The 21,530-nt window shown below is 32.1% G+C and overlaps 1 protein-coding gene across 1 annotated transcript in view; it reads right to left on the bottom strand.

Annotated features, from left to right (window-relative positions):
• LOC113514877 (putative glutathione-specific gamma-glutamylcyclotransferase 2) overlaps positions 1-19,127 on the bottom strand; it is a 30,557-nt gene extending 11,430 nt beyond the window's left edge. The window contains exons 1-3 of the mRNA XM_052901997.1: positions 18,987-19,127; positions 16,866-17,145; positions 9,801-9,836 (exon numbers count right to left, since the gene is read on the bottom strand). Of these exons, the coding sequence (XP_052757957.1) occupies positions 9,801-9,836; positions 16,866-17,096 (267 nt within the window). The 5' untranslated portion in view covers positions 17,097-17,145; positions 18,987-19,127. The remainder of the gene's footprint in view (positions 1-9,800; positions 9,837-16,865; positions 17,146-18,986) is intronic.
• Between the last annotated feature and the right edge of the window lie 2,403 nt (positions 19,128-21,530).

Genomic DNA, 21,530 nt, shown 5'->3' with positions numbered 1-21,530 from the left:
CTACCGGCTAAAAACCACCACGGTATTCCTCGCCGCGCCTTAGTGTTGGGATCCCGGAGGCCCTTTCTTAGTCTACCAGAATTCCAACGGCGTTGGCCCGCTCTGGCTAGCGGGCCCCGACTCAAATATTTGCTTCTAAGGCAACCCTTCCTAACAAAAATGTTATTAGTGAAAAATGCAAAAAAGTACCCAATCCAGCAACGCTGGGAGAAGAACATGTACCTAGTTATTTTTTTATTATACTATTAAAGGTTTTTTTTAATGGGTGATAATGGAATTTTTTCTCTCTGGCAACACTGCCGATAACAGTCTTTGTCAGTTGGCTCTTATTTATTTATTGTTTTTAATTTATTACTTGTGAAATAACGATACTAGTGTATATAATCAGTGAGTTTTGGTCATAAGTAACGTCGATTGTTGTTGGTGTGTAAATCTGTGATTTCTTTGTGACAAAAATCTACGTTACAAAATTTGTGGGACCGCCAACTGTCAAAGTATTGGTAATTTACAATAGAAGTCTTGGATTTCTATTGACTCCTTTAATAATTAAATACAGTTATTACACTTCACTATTACTATATCCATTTACAAATAAACAATAATATTAAAGTCAAATATTCGATAGTGAAGATCGGTTGTTGTTGTTGGGAGGAAAAAAAAAAAACTACCCACTAACATAAAATATTATTGCAATAATTACAGCTCTTAAAATTTATTTATTATCATATTGATAATATATTCCAAATAGCTGTACGAAACTAAACTTATGTATTTTATTAAATAACAATACAATATTAGTAATCCATAGCCATTGCTAGATATCATATGACAAATTAAGACATATTTACTGTAGTGGTAATATATAAGATTAATTTTTTTTTTGTAACAGTATTGGTATTTAAAGTTTTTACTAACAATATTTATTTATTATTAAATTATTTATTGTATTATTTTATTGAAGGGAAATAGCGCACTTTCAACACTGTATTTCTTCTATTGAATAATATTCATTGTTGTCTTGTTTTGTAGATATTTAACATAATAATTAAAAATGATGTCCCGCAGAGCATGTGATCTTGATGCTAAGCTCAAGGTGACACTCTTAGAGTTAAAAAAATCCAATGAATTAAATAAGGCCTTATTACAGGAACGAGATGAAAGTGAGATTGAAATTAAGTTGATGTCTGATAAATATGTGGCTCTGAAGAATGACCTAGTGAAGATCAGTACAGACTTTGAAGTTCTACATATCGAAAAAGAAAAACTTCAAGAAATTGTAAATAAATATGATCTGTGCAGAGACACATATGAGTCAGCATTGCAGAAAATCACTCATCTAGAGCGGCACCTTGAGGAAGTTCAATCACAAAATAAATCTTTGTTGGATCACAGGCGGTTGAGTAGTTATAACGAGACCATGGATCTGTATACAGAAATGTTAAATACTACTAGTGATCAAACATCTGCTCTGCCCCTTGTGACCATAGATTTGACAAATACACCAAGCTCCTATAGTCCTAATAAAGTACCTATTAATAGTAGTAAGAAGTTAAAAAAATATGTAAAATTAAATAAATTTATTCGAAAATCAGAAAATTTAGTGAAAAGTCATAAAAAGTGTTTAAAATCAATTATTACTAGGAAGCAAAAAATTGACTTATCAATAGAATTAAATAATTGTAAAGAAAAATATATAACAAAGATTTAGAAATAGATGAATTATCACAAAAAATTAAACTATTAGAGAACTCGTTGTCCAATTTATCTTTGAAATACGAATCAGCTAAGAATGAAATACATGAATATTCTGATCAGTTGGATAATTTAATAAAATTAGGTAACTACAACATGGAGCGGTTTGTTTCTCTTACGGATAGATGTCACTGTAATTCACCAGAGTCTGATAACTATATCCAACCGTCCCACCATAATCAGTTGAACATTGATATCTCATCCGTCACGGAACCAGACGTTTCATGTTTACCCACACGAAACAGTACAAAAGTAAATAAATGCAGCACTGTACATGAAACCATCAGGAGAACAATTGTTTATTCAGATGAATTTGGCAAGGATTTAGGTAGTTTATTATCGAACTGCCTCTCGCAACAAGTAATAAATAATTGTTTTCCGGGATCAGGTATATATAAGATTATAAAAAATATAGTAAATGAAAAATATGATATTCACACGACCCTAGTAATAGCGTTAGGGAATTGTTTGCATATGCGTAAATCTGATATAGTTAATTTAATAAAATCATTATATAATATAGTGGAGCTTGGTATAGGTAAAATATTATTATGCGCATTTCCCTACTCTCAATCCCTGACTAATGAACAGAATAAGTTCATTTATAGTATAAATAATTTAATTTATTCGATGACATATCATTGTAATGATATATTTTATTTTGAAAGTAACAAATTTGTTACAAATTATTATATGACGGGAGGTAATTTTTATCTTCCTAAAAAAAAAAAAAAAGACTATTGCTAGTTTACTAGCGTATAACATTTATGATCCCATTATAAGTAGTATAACGGGTTTAATTAGTAATATTAGTAATTATACTAATAATGTGACATGTGTTAATTTAAACTAACATCTACGACATTGGTTAAGCCACAGGATATGGTCATTATTCATCAAAATATTCGTGGCTTCTCCAGCAAAGAATTAGAATTAAGTCTTTTCTTAGAATCTAACAATGTACGGGTGTTATGTCTGACAGAACATTGGCTTAAACAATATGAAATAATTTGTCCTTTTGAACATTATAATATAGCTAGTTTTTTTTGCTAGGAACAATGCCATTCATGGCGGGTCAATTATTATTTTAAAAAATGATGTAGAATATAAAAACCGTCAAGACATTGTAAATATTTCTATTGAGCAAACAATTGAACTAACTTGCGTAGAATTAGTTACTTGTATAATAATTTGCGTTTATCGTCCGCCATCGGCTTGTTTTGATTCTTTTGAACTGGCTATGGAGGAAGCATTGAGACGAGTCGCACGGAGGAATAAAACATTATTTGTATGTGGCGATTTTAATGTTGATTTACTATCGGAATGCTCAATAAGCTTAAGATTGATTAACTTATTTAAATTATTTAATTTGCACAATCTTTTTTTAGAACCCACTAGGGTCGCAGGAAATTCTGCCACTTGTATAGATAATGTTTTTTGTAATTGTGAAGTAAAGGTGAAAATGAATTTCGACTGTCTTGGATCTGATCATTACGGACAAAAAGTTATAATTGAAACTAAGGGATCCAAAGGGACTCAAACAATTACATGCAGACAAATAACACAAAAGAATTTGGCACGTTTTAAAAATAAAATTGAACATAAAATATCTAGTGTCATAGTACCTCAATATGACCCGGACATTGTATGTGAACATATTTTTAATTTAATTGAACATGAAGCTAGCAGTGAATTTAAAACAAAAACATTTTCAACTAGTGTAAAATCAAAGTTTTGTGACTGGGCCACGTTTGGTATTTATAAGTCTAGGGCTAATCTTTACGAACTTTACGAAAAACGAAGCTATATATCCGATCCCTTATTTCATGAACATGTAAAATCTTATTCGAAAATATTTAAAAAGGTTTGTCATACAGCTAAGTCTCTCTATTTAGGTAAAATAATAACTAAATCTAAAGATAAAATAAAAGCCACTTGGAAAGTAATAAATAGCGAAACTGGAAAAGTTAATTTTCAAAATAGCAAAATAGCTTTAAATATTAATAACAAATTGGTAAATTCCGACACAGAGGTCGCGCATACATTCGAATCTTATTTTACTAATATTCCATTAATTACGACACAGGCTCTAAAATCTTCCCCGTCTGCTGCTGAAACTTTACTAACAGACAATGTTAGCAAGTCATCAGCTGTATTTAACTTTAGACATACATCATCAGTAGAAATAATGAAAATATTCAAACAACTTAATAATAAAAAAACAGAGGATCTATGGGGTATAGCTGTTAAAATACTGGATAGTATAATGGAAATTATTGCGCCCTCTCTTGCTTTTATTTTCAATAAATGTATAGATGAAGGTAAATTTCCTAACACAATGAAAATTAGTAAAATCATACCGCTTTTTAAATCTGGAGATAGGAGTGACCCAATAAATTATAGACCTATATCCATACTCCCAGCACTCAGTAAAATTTTTGAAAAAATAATCCTTATGCAACTTGTCAGTTATTTCAATTTAAATAATTTAATCCACAATAGTCAATTCGGTTTTTCCAAAGGTCGTTCAACTACAGACGCAGGTGCAGAGTTGCTTAGACACGTATTTGCTGCATGGGAAACTAAAATGGATGTGATAGGTGTTTTTTGTGACCTTTCTAAGGCGTTTGATTGCGTTGATCATAATACATTGCTAAAAAAACTTGCTTTTTATGGCGTCAAAGACAATGCTTTAAATTTAATAAAATCTTATCTATCTGATAGAATACAGAAAGTGAAGATTAGCAACGCTACGTCTGACGGGTCACTTGTGCAAATGGGTGTACCTCAAGGATCTATTCTCGGTCCATTTTTATTCCTAGTTTACATTAATGATCTCCCATATGCCATGCAGGATAGATGCGGCATAGTATTGTTTGCAGACGATACTTCATTGATTTTTAAAGTTAATAGAATGACTAATAATTATGACGATGTAAATAGTGCTTTGCGGCGTCTCCTGCACTGGTTTACGACTAACAATCTTATGTTAAACGCTAAAAAAACAAAATGTGTTAATTTCTCTCTATCTAAAAGTTTTAATACTAATTGCAATATTAAATTAAATGACGAATCTCTCGAATTTATAGAATCTACTGTCTTTCTAGGAATCACACTAGATAGTAAAACACAATGGGGTGCACAAATTCAAAGCCTTGCAGCGAAACTAAGTTCAGCAGCTTTTGCCGTGCGTAAAGTTAGACAGTACACTGATACTGATACTGCTAGATTAGTCTATTTTAGTTATTTTCATAGTTTACTCTCTTATGGAATATTACTATGGGGAAAAGCGGCAGATATTAAGAATATATTCATATTACAAAAACGTGCCGTTCGAGCGATCTACTGTATGAAGAGTCGTGACTCATTAAGAGAGAAATTCAAAGAGGCAAATATTCTCACCGTTGCTTCTCAATTTATATATTCAAATATTCTATATGTTCATAAAAATCTTGACTTATTTCCAAAAAACAGCAATATTCATAATATTAATACTAGATTTAAAGACAAACTTGCTGTCCCCAAGTATCGTTTAGAAAAAGTTAATAGGTCTTTTATGGGAATAGGTATAAAAATTTACAATAAGATACCAAAGGATATGTTGGAATTACCCTTAAATAAATTCAAAACATCTGTTAAATCATATTTACTGAGCAAAGCCTATTACTCACTAAACGATTACTTGAATGACGAGTGTGCATGGCAATAGTTGTTCATGCACTGAATTTTCATTTAATGTTAGACATAGACACCTATATAAATATACATTGTAAATAAACTGGCTTTAAAAAAAAGTAATTCAATTGAGTTTCTTGCCAGTTCTTCTCAATTGGATCTATATACCGAACTGGACGGTAGGGTAAATATAAAATTATAATGTAAAAATTTGACGTTCATAAGCGGCTAAAATGTCCTACATGAATAAATGATTTTTGAATTTTGAATTTTGAATTTTGAATGGTAACCCCACCCGCGCTATCGGTATACACCGGCGGGGCACCAGTGAAGGATGATAGGATGAAGCAGTTCAGTTAGCCCATCAAGACCAATTCTATTAGAATTAATCATGATAGTTTCTAGGAGGGACCGCGTGGAGGTCGACTTGATAGAGTGTATTGCTAGTAATGGGAAAATTAGACTCCATTACTAACAATTCCTTTCCCCCCATTATTAAAGGGTTGTCATTTGTATAAACAGTACCTTGCCTCTGAACGCTATTGACACAATAACTGGCAGAAAACGGGGCAATAGTTGTAAACTGGATTAGTAAATTTGTTCTTAACTAGAACGCTATAATCGTTAAGGTCAGATGAAAGATGGTATTTCAAACACGCTTGGATCACACAATCATTTTAACTGAATGCATCATCTTATCGTCTTTAGAAACAACGGCATAGTTCTGCGACTTACTTTTTTTATACAACTTAGAATGGCAAACAAGCTGACAGCCCACTTGATGGAAAGTGATAACCGTCGCCTATAGACATGAGCAGTACCATGGACATAACAAAGTATACTGTTTCGCCCATGACACCCCCTATGCGTTGCTATTCCTGAGGACTCAGGTGTTATTTCTCTGTACTCAGTAAATTCACTGCCATATCCCACCCTTTAAACCGAAACACAGCCATGCAGACACAACTGCTTCACGGTAGAAACACGAATGGGACAGAGGTACCCAAGTAAACGATTTGTAATCTCCGTCTCTCTCTGTTACCAGTACCTTTACTACCAGTTATTGTGTCAATAGCGTTTAGAGGTAAATAACAACCCTTTAACAGTATAAAAAAAACTAGGTACATGGCCTTCTCCCAGCGTTTTAGTCGCCTTTTATGATACTGACGGGAAAGGAAGGTGATGGGCTGTTCTATACCGGGACCACATGGGAAACTATTACATTATTACATAAATACTACTTCCTATTTCTGCAGTATTCGGTTCCTTAGTAATTGATTAGAAAACAAATGTGACACAGTATCTTACGTGGGTGGCATTGTATATCACCATGCGATCTACCTACGAAAGGTGTTTTCCATGGGATTAGGGCACCATACAAAAATACTCATACATCGAGGGCATATAATGTTTCTGTGTAATTAATTTATTACTTTAATTAATTGCTTATATTTATACATAAGCAAGGCTCTTAAGTGGCGACCTGTACATATACGTCAGCTCGTTGCCATTTTAAGTTTTATAAAAAAAATGTTTGAAAATAGGTGATAATGGAATGGTAACAATATGAGGTGATAGGTAAAGATTAAACAGGTTAGTTGGACCATAGAAATGAATTCATAAAGAATTAACCAAGATGGTTTCCAAGGTGAACCGCGTAAAGGTCGATGTGTAGTGCTAGCAATGGGGCTTAATGATGGCTTAAATTTATTGTCCTGTTTAATACTTCTGTCCTACTTGTGTTTCTGCCATGACACAGATATGTATGGTATATGGTAGTGAAAGTATAGGGTACAGAGGCAGATCTTCGTCTTCAGAAATTACAATGAATGAGGGGTATCATTGGCGACACAGTATACTATGTTATGTCCATGGTACTATTCACATCTATAGATGACGGTTACCACTTTTCATCAGGTGGGCCGTCAATTTGATTGCCATTCAAAGTTGCATAAAAAAAAAATATGCGAAACCTCAAAAACAATAAGGACCTTAACGAATTACCGATTATTACGAAACAATCGATTACTTGTCGTTCTCGATTCCGACATCCGAATTACAACTCGTTCACCAATATAATTTCATCATTCGCATTGTAATAATTACTTTGTCATTTCTCAATCATTTGTGACTTCGGCGTCCTTTATTTCATCAGTTGGTTGACTTGAGTTTAATCAATTTTAACTATGACCATAGATTCTTATTGGTATAATGAATTTGCCGCTTTTATCACATCCTCAATATCCAGGTACAGACTAAGTTTTTTTTTATTATAAAAATTTCAAATAGACATAGGGCTAGCCTTATGAAAAGAGGTTACAGTAATGTTTATATTTATAAAATACGTCAAACTTAATCTAATGGAAAACACCTTTCGTAGGTAGGTGACACAGCCAATAATTATTTATTTTATTAATTATTTATTTTTTTATTATTTTTAGTGCGTAAAAACTCATTTTATTTATTAAATAATTAAATATAGATACGTTAAGATACATTATGTGCGTAAGAATATAGAACACTGGGGGGAAAGGATTGTTAGCAATGGAGTTCGACATTGCTAGCAATATGCCCTATCAGGTCGACCTCCACGTGGTTCCCCCTGGAAACCATCGTGAACAATTCTTGTTGAATTCGTCACGGTGGGCTAACTGACCTGCTTCAGCCTCACCTATCATCCTTCACTGGTGCCCTGCCGGTGTATACCGATGGCGCGGGTGGGGTTATCACCCATTAAAAAAAATATATAGAACACTACGTGTGATTCACCTTGATCTATTTAGTATATTAATGTATTTATGTATTATTATTTATATTATTTATGTATGTTAAGCATTTTGTTTGATTCCTTTTTGTATTTACTGTGTCTGACTGGCGCCATCTACCTTTCTCTCTGTACTTATCCATTATTTACGCCAGGTTGTCTGTAAGAGATTGCTTTTAGCGATAAGGCCGCCTTTTGTACATGCACATTCTGTATAAATACTCCTTGAATCATCTCTATTGCGTACAATAAAGGGTTATTATTATCAACACTGATAAAAAAAATGAGTCAACTAATTTGACAATTAGCTAACAAAAAGTTGACTCGTTTTTGGGACTCGATGCTCTTTTTTTTCATTTATACAACTTAGAATGGCAACCAAGCTGACGGTCCACCTGATGGAAAGTGGTAACCGTCGCCTATAGACATGAGCAGTACCGTGGACATAACAGAGTATACTGTTTCGCCCATGATACCCCCCATGCGTTGCCATTCTTGTGGACTCAGGTGTTATTCCTCTGTACCCAGTAAATTCACGCCATATCCCACCCTTCAAACCGAAACACAGCCATGCAAACACTACTGCTTCACGGTAGAAACACGAATGGGACAGAGGTACCCAAGCAATCGACTTTTGTACAAAATCTCCCTCTGGTAATCTAAAGTAAAATGTTATGACATACGTAACATACATATTATGATCTGTCCAGTGTGAGAGATGGCTATGACCAGTAAAACATTGTTTTCATTACTGTGTTCACGATAACCTTAGAACTATCACAAATACATGTAGTTGTTAAGGAAAATGATAAAATATTATTAACCTGTATATTATAGATCAGATTGGATTTCTAGGAACACAAGTGTGAAAAACCACTTACAATTTGGTGCAGGTAATTATATCCAGAGGGAGACTTTGTACAAAAGTCGATTGCTTGGGTATCTCTGTCCCATTCGTGTTTCAACCGTGAAACAGTTGTGTTTGCGTGGCTGTGCTTCGATTTGAAGGGTGGGATATAGCGTGAATTTACTGGGTACAGAGGAATAACACCTGAGTCCTCAGGAATGGCACTGCATGGGGGGTATCATGGGCGAAACAGTATACTCTGTTATGTCCATGGTACTGATCATGTCAATAGGCGACGGTTACCACTTTACATCAGGTGGGCCGTCAGCTTGTTTTCTATTCTAAGTTGTATAAAAAAAAAGATTAAAAAAATAATTTTTACCTGAAAGTTAGAACAGACGGAGTTATGAGGTAACAAACATAAAAATACGAAATAATATGTTACCTCTTTTATGTACTTTGCTTTTTTTGTATATGTTGTATTGTTTTTTTTTTAAGTATGTACCAATATCTACTGTTATTTCTGTGTTCTAAGTGATGCAAATAAATTACATATCTATCTATCTTAATATACAACCTAAATGAAAACCTCTTTATTTGAAGTCGGTTAAAATATAGGCCAAACCCTTCTCTTATACTTCAACAGTGTGTTTTAATACTAACATATGACGTACTAATGCATGATATACAAATATGACCTCAAACATTCGCAAACATGAAATAACGTTATATTATATACTAAATGCTAATATAGGTACTCACTTCCTCGTCTTCCACCAATGTCGCTACTCGGCCCGGCTGAAACAAAAGACGGTTTGGTTAAACAAACTGAATTCACAATTACATATTTTGTACTAAAACTGACTTCTGATTTCATGGTTTCTTTTTAAGTTTACAATTACTAAAAATATAATATTCTCATGACTATAATCCCTAACTGGGTCGTGAAGGGGGAAAGGGATTGTTAGTAATGGGGTAATCACTGACCCATTGCCAGCAACACACCCTTTATACCGATCAGTTAGACTCCAGTCATAGGTCAGTTAGAATATATTACTAGCAATATCAGGTTGACCTCCACGCGGTTCCCCCTGGAAACCATCGTGGTTAATTCTAGCGGAATTCGTCACGATGGGTTAACTGACCTGCTTTCATCATCACCTATCATCCCTCACTGGTGCTCTGCTAGCGTATACCGATCGCGCAGGCGGGGTTACCATTCTATTATCACCCATTAAAAAAAAAAACGGGGTCGTAAATAGCATTTGTCGACTGTTACCGTTGTGACGGGCGTTACTAAGTAACAACTGACATTTCCATACTTTACGCAGTGTCAACAACCCCGCCTCAAATTCCTCGCTCATTCTTCTTCCTTTTACTCCAAATCCTTTATTGTGCAGGTAGTTCGCCTGTGGAACTCACTACCTGCTTCTATTCGGTGTGCTCAAACTCTCACTAGCTTCAAAATCGCTGTTAAATCCTATTACCTCTTCCTTTAGTACTGTTTTCCTATGTTCTCTCTACATTTGCCTCCATCATTCTCTCTTGTTGTATGTATGCTATGTATATATGTGTATTTTTATGTATGTATATATATATGTATATACTTCAGTATCTATATAAATAATAGTGCATCTATCCTATATCTTTTTCTCAATGTCCTCTACCCAAAGGTTGTCTGAAAGAGATTGCTCAGCGATAAGGCAGCCTCTTGTATCACTTCGCATTAATATTTACTGTAATTAGATAGATAGATACTCTTTATTGTTTCCTCCAAAAGATTACAGTAGTAAACTTGTTATAAATATAAACAATTACAAGAAATGATCACAATGAGAAAACAATGGGCGACCTTATCGCTAAGAGCGATCTCTTCCAGGCAACCTTTGGATGGAGAGGAATAATTATATTAGTTTTTTTATGCAACTTAGAATGGCAAACTGACGGTCCACCCGATGGAAAGTGGTAACCGTCGCCAATAGACATGAGCAGTACTACGGACATAAAAGAGTAAGTATACTGTTTCACCCATGACACCGCCCATGCGTTGCCATTCTTGAGGACTTAGTTGTTATTCCTCTGTACCCAGTAAATTTATTTGCCATATCCCACCCTTCAAACCAAAACACATCCATGAAAATAAATAAATTAATAAAATAAACTTTCTTCATTTCGCCGAGCATCTCCTCCATCACAGGAGGGTTCGCGCGAAATTAAAATTGACCAGATTCGAGCACTAATTAGTGACACTACAATACTATTAATTATACTACGTTATTCATAAAATAGATAACACGCACACTCGTACACGCACGCCCCCACGCATGCACGCACGCCCTGACACGTGATACAATTTTTTCAATCCAATCAATAAATTTAACCTGTAAAAAGCGGGGGCGAGTCGCTAATTTCGAATAAAATGTGACAGCAAAAAAAAAGGTAATATACCAATGTAATAAATACTCATTTTGTATCTACGCATAAACGCCAACTACGCAGAAGCGTAAACTATTTCGTCTGGGTTGAATGCTCTGATAGAAATAGAAATAAGGTTATACGGTTATATCGAGGACTATTTGTGCATGTAACCATTTGTCCAGATGTATTTATAATTAATCGCAAGAAATTCCTTTGTATTCACGCTCAATGGTCATTATAATCCGTTTTTTTATGCAACTTACAATGACAAACAAGCTGATGGTCTACCTGATGGAAAGTGGTAACCATCGCCTATAGACATGAGCAGTACCATGGACATAACAGAGTATACTGTTTCGCCCATGATACCCCCATGCGTTGCCATTCTTGAGGAGTTAGGTGTTATTCCTCTGTACACTGTAAATTCACTACCATATCCCACCCTTCAAACCGAAACACAACTGCTTCACGGTAGAAACACGAATGGGACAAAGGTGCTCAAACAAAAGACTTTTGTACAAAATCTCCCTCTGGTGAAATATATAATTTTTGATTATAAAGATAGAGTATCTCCATACAAATGCTTCGAGAAAAGCGGGTCAACTTTTTCATACAATTTTGCGTGATAAATAGTTATGAGTGTTCCCTTTATAACTTCTATAGTTATTTTATTGAATAATTAAATATAGATACGTCAAAACATATTGTATGCGTAAGTATATAGAAAAATAACAAATAAAAACGAGTCAGCTAATTTGACAATTAGGTGACCACGTGTTGACCCGTTTTTGAGGCTTGATGCTCTATATAATCTAAGTATATAATGAAAATAATATAATATATGTAATGATAATTTAAACGATATAAAATTGAATATTAATTTTATTTTTCGCCTTTTTGTAAAATGTTAACATTTGCATGTCTACATCGCTTAAGGCAATTAAACAGGTGCCAAAATAGTACCACGTGACTGTTGTTATTATTTTAAAGTCTGCTTATTGCAAATAAAAAACTAATTAATAATTGAAATGCTCTTTATATAAAATGAAAATAAACTAGTTCTTTGGGTGAATGACCTAATACAAATAGAAATAAAAGTAGAAGAGATTTGAATACGTTTATTAATTACCGACTATTTGAACACTTGAATGTTTGTTCAGAATATTTCTTTGAATCGATGGCAATTTGTGTGAAATAATGTTGTATTGTATTGTACCAGCCGTTAACTATACACTACTGGGGGGAAAGGGATTGCTAGTAATGGAGTTTGACAGCCTCATTGCTAACAATATGCCCTATTAGGTCGACCTCCACGTGATTCCCCCTGGAAACCATCGTGAACAATTCTTGTTGAGTTCGTCGCGGTGGGTTAACTGACCTGCTTCATCCTCACCTATCATCCTTCACTGGTGCCCCGCCGGTGTATAGCGTTAGCGCGGGTGGGGTTACCATTCCATTATCACCCATTAAAAAAAACTGTTCACTACTGAACATAACCTCCCCATAAGGGGGTGGGGGGTTACTCATAGTTGCCACGCTTGGAAGGCGGGTTGGCAACTGCAGTTTGGCTGAAATAATTTACTCACAATTAAGTACCGTTTGTCTTAAAGGAATTCAAGATGGTTTTTTATAAAAATATAAACATAGTTGAGTATGTGTTAAAATTAGTACCGGGGAGGGGGGGGGGGGGAATGTAACTAAACTGTACTGGTATCAATATCAATAGGATCGCCCAGTAACTACGTGCAAGCAAGTAGACGGTACTTTTTCGATGTTACTTTAAAAAGAACAGAGTTGGCCAAGCAAGCTTCCCTCTCTCTTGCTTCAATGCAATACTGCTCAATGATATTTTGAGCCTGTATCCGCAATTGTATGTATTTGCCTCCAACATGCTGGAGTTTTGTCGGATGACCACAGGGTGTTTGTGTTCAGAGATTTTGTGTTATTTCTAGTTAATCTATATTATTATTTCTAGTTATTTTTTTTATATTATTCTTTTTATTTATGTGTATTGTTCCATTTTTATATATGTTGTTGTACTTATGCTTTCCTGGGTGAGCGTATTGGAAGATTGTAAAGCTCATCCAGTTGATGTAATGAATAAATTTCATTGAAAAAAGTTAGTTGTGTTTGTGGCTGTTTGTTTTAATTTAATGATGACTTTTTTTTTATTATTTTTTATGCTAATCGACGATACATATATATAATGTAAAAATTTTGTTATGTAGTTTATGTAATATTTATTAATGTGATTGCTGTGCCCTTCCAGGGTTCATGTTGATTCTATACTTTTAGTAAATTAAGACCAATATTGTTACAACATGTAATAGCAATAAATAAATGAATGAACGAATGAATGAAATAACTGTGAGGAAATTAAAAAATTAAGGAAGTATTTATTGTTCAAAGTATTTAATGCCCTGCATTTTTTTTTTAAATAACGCGATTACTTTGTAAATTCTGAACCGAATTAGATAATTAATTTTGCAATCAAAAAAATTTTTATGCAATTTAGAATAGCAGAGAAGTTGACGACCTACCTAATGGAAAGTGGTAAACGTCGCCTATAGACATGAACAGCACCATGGACATAACAGAGTATACTGTGTTGCCCATGACACTCCTTATTCTTGCAATTCCTGTGAACTAAAGTGTTATGCTTCTGTATCTTGTAATTTCACTGACATAGTCCACCTTTAAACCGGAACCTTACACAGCCTATGAACACAACTGCTTCATGGTAGAAACATACAAAGAATACGAATGGTATAGAGATACCCAAGCGGACGACTTTCGTACAGTGTCGCTCTGGTAAAGTGTAATTTCCTATAGGTTCTAAATTAAATTTGTCATAAATTAAGCCTGTTTTTTTATGGTTGAGCTGACAATGCATAAACTGTACAAGTTTATAACTTGTACAGTTTATGTACAAGTTATAAACTTGTACAGTTTACGAAAAAATAATATATTAAATGTAAGCAAAGATTAATCGGAAAGTGCATCAGCCTTGATACAATGCCAACAAGATATGGCTAAGGTCGAAGATTCGATTTTTAACTACCTACCTACCTATATTTACTCAATGGAGGAAATAAGCTGCGTTTATTACTCGTGACGCCATCTAGTGTCGAGACTTTCTAGGCTACATTCATTTTCACTATATATGTATATCATTGGATGATTAAATATGAGCACAAAGTTCGATTATGCATTTTATTTTTAGTATCTTTTTTTAGTCTCTAATTTTGTTTATTGTAGTCCCGGCGTAGAATAGGCCACCCCTTCCTTTCCCGTGGGTGTCGTAAGAGGTGAATAAGGGAGGGCGAGTGATGGGCAGCAGCATTCCTCTTAAAACATCTCCAAAGCCTAACTGCGGTTGCCAAATATGGCAACTACTGGCAAAACCCTCTAAGGAAAGGATTATGTTTAGCAGTGGATAGTTAATGACTGATATGATGATGGTGATGAAATGTGTTTATAGGTTTCTTTGTAACACTAAACAGTAAAAAAATTAAACAAAAGATTATGTGACAGTAGGTAAAGCATCATATTAATTTTATTTAACTAATAAAATAAAATTGCAACTAGAAAATGTCTGTACACTTTGTACTGGCTTCATTCAAAAGCTACTTTATCAAATTGGATGCCATTTTCACAGTTGCATCCTTGAAGGTTTAATTTAAAATCTAATATATGTTTCATCTTATATGCCACCAAAATGTGGTACATTTTTTGTGTTTCTACATCTGAAATCCACAGGTACAAAGTAGTGGACAAAAGCTTGTAGTATGTATAGTAAAGTTTATATTTGTATATGTGGAAATACACTCGTTCTAGATAATAGAGAGATGCGAGTTCGAATCTCATTGGATCAAACTGACAAAAGGTGTAACCTGGTATTTAGAATCAATTAATTAATTTAATTACTGTTGAAAGTTTTCGTAGACAGTACAGTTCTAAGGTCAACCATGTCAATCTTGGATCTAATGTTAATCTAGATGCCCTTTAGAATAGATGATACAAATACAGTGCACTCACTAGGCTGTGAAGCAGTCCATAGATGCATGAAAGTCCCGCCTGTGCACGGTGTGGGTGTCTGCATTATGTTTGTTTGCATGATTAATGGAATGATAAGACAGATTCTACTCAGAACTCCTGTCCTCACTGCTGGACAATGCACACAACAAAATCTTGTAGTTACTTAATTGTTGTAACAAATAAATGATAATAAAACAGATCAGTAATTGGCATTTCATGATATATAGATGAAACGTTAATTGCTGAATCAGTAGATAGTTTATTGATGATCAATTAACCATTTGTACACTTATATAGTTGGAAAAGTTTGATTTCATTAATGGATCTTATTGATTATTGTTAAAAATTATTATAAATCATTCTTTTACTCATCTACTAATGTATGGTTCAAAATATTAGTATATTTGATGATTTTTATATATAAAAACAGTTTTTTGTTTCCAAAAATTAAAAACATACATAATCTCAATATAAGATATAAAAATAGATTAAATTTACCATATTTCAGAATGTTAAATAAAAAACCTTTTTATATGGCAGTAAAAATATATAATAAACTACCCCTAGAAATAAAAATGAAAGCAAACTAAATAAATTCAATAAAAAAATAAAATACTATCATTTTGAAAAATAAGAATATAGGAATATTTAATATAGATAAAAGATAACTAGGATTATAATAAATAAATTACATAAATATTGGGAATTGTTATTATTACTGTATATTAATTAACACTATTTTTTTATTGTGTTAAATTGTATAACCATACACATCATATTTGCAATGTCCCTTCAAAGGATACTAAGTTAGCTCTAATGTAATATATATATATATATATATATGAAAATACCCATGTAAAAACCACTTATTTGCAATAAATTATTTATTTTAAAAAATCTCATCAGAGAATATTTTTTGTTACATTTTATTCTATCATTTAAAGAAAAAGAAAATAAATATTTTATAATAGTATTTATAATGTTAATTATTCTTTTGTGTTTACTCTCATTGTAAAAACATAAGTAATTTTTGTAGAATGTTATAAGTTTATTTTACAATAAATATTTTTGGATATATGATGATCTCATTATTATTAATACTGAAAATACTAAAAAAAAAATGGCATATTAATAGAAAAAAAAAAAACAATATAAACAAATACTATGTATAATGACATAAATGGACTATTTTCTCATTTAATTTCAATGATTTTCTATTTGTCAAAAATATGCTCCGTCACCAGTTTTTAGGATGATTGCGCAGTGGGTACCCTTATTAAAAACTTGGTGACAAAATACCTTTCATCTGCTTACATTACATTTGAGACAAACAAGCAATATTATACAATAAAATATTCAAAATTCACTCACCTGCGATTCAGTGCCTCGATGTGTAGTATTCCCTTGGTAGAACCTCCTGGAGAAACCCTTCACGTAACCAGTGACGGCTTGCTGATATTCAAATCCTGGATTCCAGCACAATGAGCCGTAACCAAAAATCCAAAGTGCCTTCTTACAAGCCACCGCATTGTCGTTTTGCTCCTGCGATATTTGCTTCGAATCTTCTCCAGTTTGTTCTACTAATTCTGCACGGTTCTCCATCTTCAATGAAGAATTCTGAGCTTTCACCGAATCGCCTATTTTCGCGACACTGCGGTTTGAAATAATATACTTAGTGAAAGTGGGAGTGTGCCGCGTTCAAATGGACTTATCACAGATATTTTGTTCACTTTATTATTCTACTTGTGTCTCATTGTCGGTAATTGGTATACGCGAACACTATAAACTAACCATTAGGAACGAAATAAATCCAATAAACTAGTATCCATGATGCCGCTCGATTGACAACTGCCCGTTTGACAGATCATTTCTTTACAAAAACCTTTCGTTCCAAATGTTATTCATAGTTACTTGATAATAAACTCTAAACTTATAGCCTTTAAGTTTAGAGTTCTATATTAATACAGTTACATGCTTGGCGGTATATTTTAGTGACGTTCTGTTTCAAGCAAATTCTTCTTCTAATAATAAATTCATTTTTTTAATTATTTAAGAAGTCCTAATAATTTTTTTTAAGTTTAATAATAATAAGAAAGTATCTTAAACCTGTATATTATGGGATCGGTAGTTATATTTATGATTACTAAATAAATCATATTTAATTAGGAATGTCGTATCTTAGAGTTTATTTTATGTGAAATGGAACTTTTTAAAAGATGACCAATAGCAAGATGATGTCAAGGTTAACGTTTTTAACGACGCTCATTGGTGAATTGTACTCTAGGTGAGAATGATGCAATTTTTGAAAATCTTTCCGTCTTTCCAGCCTCCAGGCATTCCTTTGTATTGATAAAGGGAAAGGTGACATTGTGGTATTGTTTTTATTATCGGTATTTATAATTTTATTATAGGTTTACAATAAAATGTTAAGCAAAATATTAAGTATAAAAATGTTAAGTACTTAGGTATTTAGATTATATTTCGCCGATGTTTAGTGAATCATTATTATATCAAAATATTGAAATCTGAAAACCTGTGCTCATAATCAATAGACTACTAATCCAATAGGTTTATTTAAGTATTTATTATTTAATATAATTAGGCATTTTATTACAATTAAGTATAATAAATTAATCATATTTCCTTTTAATAAAAAATACTTTATGAGTTGTTAATGATGGAGATTATTAGCATTAATTAATTAATTATAGTATATAAATTAGAATATGTAAATATAACATAAAATAGTTAAATTATAAAAATTACACTGCAAGTACATTTCAATTTGCTATCATAGCTTTTTCAAAATAATGTATCAGAAATACTGAAAATTCATCATTATTTTTTTTTATTTAAATTAAGAGATAATTTCTGCGTTAACTTTTTACTTTATGGACGCTTCTTAAATTATTATTTATATATATATATATATATATATATATATATATATATATATATATATATATATATATATATATATATATATATATATATATATATATATAAAAATATATTATATTTTAATGATTATTAATATACCACAGAATATAGTGTAAATAACAAACAAAAAAATACTAATAAACAAATAATTATTAAATAATAAATTACTTAAACTATAATTTAATATTTTTATTTAATAGTTTTTTATATATTAAATTAATTATAACTTTATTAATAAACTATTATAAGACGAAAGTGCCTGCTTGAAAATTATAAGCAATAAAAAAAAATTTACAGTTAAAGTTTATTTATAACAAAGCATACTTACCTGTCATATAAAATATATACTTTAATAATTATAATTTGACATCTCTATTAGTATTTAATATAATTTATATATTTATTATATCTTTTTTACTATAATTTATATATTTATAGTAATGATAATTTAATATATAAGTATAATAATTTATACAAATAATGTAGAACTTTGTTGTCAAAGACGGTTATAAATTAATTTATTTAAGTGGACATTTTGAATTTAATACTTACACTAATATTCAACTAATTAGAGTTTATGAGAAATATTTAATATATTGTTTATTTAAATTATTATATCTTTGTACTAACACAGTCGGTGTTGAAATAAATCAAGTGTTCCGAAGGGAGTCCGTTTAAATACTCTGAAAGTGATGCAGCCGGGAATCCTATTCGGGCTTGAGTTTGTTTTCAGAGATCCGCAGTCGAATCGGAAAAACCCCAGAGCGAAGTGGGAACGAAACGTCATAGAAGTAGTAACGTAAATCTATATGTGTACAACGTATGGAAACCCCGGTTTGTTTACCGCGTCCACCTGGAGATTTGCTAAATGCAAGAGGCGGTTTTCAGTGACGTCTTGTTTCATGAGGAAGCTATTAATTGTTACATAGGTACTAATAATTCATCCGTGTGACAGGCGTATATTGATACATCATAATCATTTCAGACATAGGCCTCCCATAGCCAAAGGACATAGGTTCTAACAAAATTTAGAATAAATAAAAACATTTTAAATGAATAGAATAATAATAAGTATTTATTTAACTTTTTATTGCATCAAAAAACATGAAAATAAACAATAACATAAAAAATTTACTGATTATGTAAAAATAATGTTGTATTTGTTATTTCTCTTTTTACTTGGTGCAATAAAGTGTAAATAAATAAATAAATGTTCATAAAATTGAAATGTGTTTGGATTATTAAGATTTGTGATCAAAGATTTAATTAAGGAATCGACCTAAAAACCCCCAGTGTTGGGCATTGAGCTGTCACCGCTAGGGAGCCTATCAAGAAAAAAGAACCATCGAAATCGGTTCGGAATTGGCGTTCACGTGAAATACACACAAAGGAATTAAGAACTGTCTCCTTTTTAGGCGATATCAATAAAAGGGAAGCTTTTATTTTGTTTCTTTTTTTGTTTATTTTATTTAATAAAAATTACTTTATGGACTATGGAATTCGTATACTCTACTGGATAGACTTCTTAGAATACTTTGTAATATTTATTTATTTATTTATTTAAACTTTAATGCACTATTATATAAGTAAGTATACATATGGCGGACTTAACACCTAATGGCGTTCTCTACCAGTCAACTATGAGGTGAGCAGATAATTAAGCAAGCTGTACATTTACTATTAAAATATGTATATGTATATATTATTACATAAATATTTACGTTTATTTTCTATGCTAATATTAGAAAGAGGAAACATTTGATTTTTTGTTTGTAATGTAGTTATAAAAACTACTCAACCGATTTTAAAAATTCTTTCGCAAAATAAATAAGATTATTTATTTATTTATTTTACACTTTATTGCATAATATATAAGGTAGTAAATACAGTGAATAGTAATGAAAAGTGACACAAAAGGTGGCTTTTATCGTCAAGCAATCTCTTCCAGACAACTTTTGGGTATATATATATAATAAAATAAACAGGCCAAACACAATAGCAAACATACAACAGTACAGAATAAAAATGGAAGACGAAGAGAGAACACGGAAAATAAGAAATTAAAGGGAGAGATAGTAGGACTTAACAGAGGTATTATTTGTGCCTATACAAAGTTAGTTTGTGCCTATACATTCTGTTAAAGCATTAACAATTTATTCACTCCTGCGTATAATGAAGCGGTTTCAGCGGTAAAACCAATGGACGACTGCTAAGTTATTAATAGATAATCACGCACAACATCAACCAGTCACAAGAGTCGCTCATCACGACATCGCGAGAACGCCAATCATAACGCAGGAGAAATTTACATGAGCTTTCAGGTTTTCAAAATTGTAACTGACTCGCAAAACAAACTTCAACGCATAACATCAAATATATATTACATCAACGATTCAAATTATTATCTATTTTATTTACCCTAGTTAAATCGCTGCAAATACTAAGTGTATTTATTCATCATCATCATCATCATCATCATCATCATCTGTTCATCATTAAACGCAAGCGCACATCATTAACACATTCTCAGGGAGAAATATAATATATATACCTATATTATTTTCGAAAAAAGAGGTTTCAGAGAAAAAATTCATCGTTAAATCAACTCAATGAGCCACAGGTCTTAAAAAGCTACGGAACAATAGTTTTATTTTTCAATTAATTTATTTAAAATTTTGTATTATTTCCTAGTAATCAGAATGGGGGGGGGGGCGACAAACCCACCCACTGATTTTCAGATTCCAATTGAATAAATAGTTTGGAAATTATCCAATATTTGTTTCTAAATAGGGCTGTCAAATGGAAATATATTCATAGAATAAAAACAACTGAAAAACTATAATTTTAATAACTCTTTCACCGAATAGAGAACTACATTATGAGCAGGACTATATGTTATTTCATCAAATGTTGGTAATTACACGCATACTAATGGTAGCGGAGTTAAACAAAATAATTCTAATTAAATAACCAGTGATATGGACTTCAGCAAGTTAATACCTAGTTTACTAAAATATAGGAAAGATTATTTTCCCAGGGCCTAACCACGCTTTTGGGGGGGAAAGGGATTGTTAGTAATGGAGACTGAAAATCCCA

This window comes from Galleria mellonella, unplaced genomic scaffold, assembly GCF_026898425.1.
Source record: "Galleria mellonella isolate WM207_F2 unplaced genomic scaffold, CSIRO_AGI_GalMel_v1 utg855, whole genome shotgun sequence".
NCBI classification, from domain to species: Eukaryota; Metazoa; Arthropoda; class Insecta; order Lepidoptera; family Pyralidae; genus Galleria; species Galleria mellonella.
Note: the sequence above shows the minus strand (reverse complement) of the source record. Positions and strands in the feature narration are given on the sequence as shown.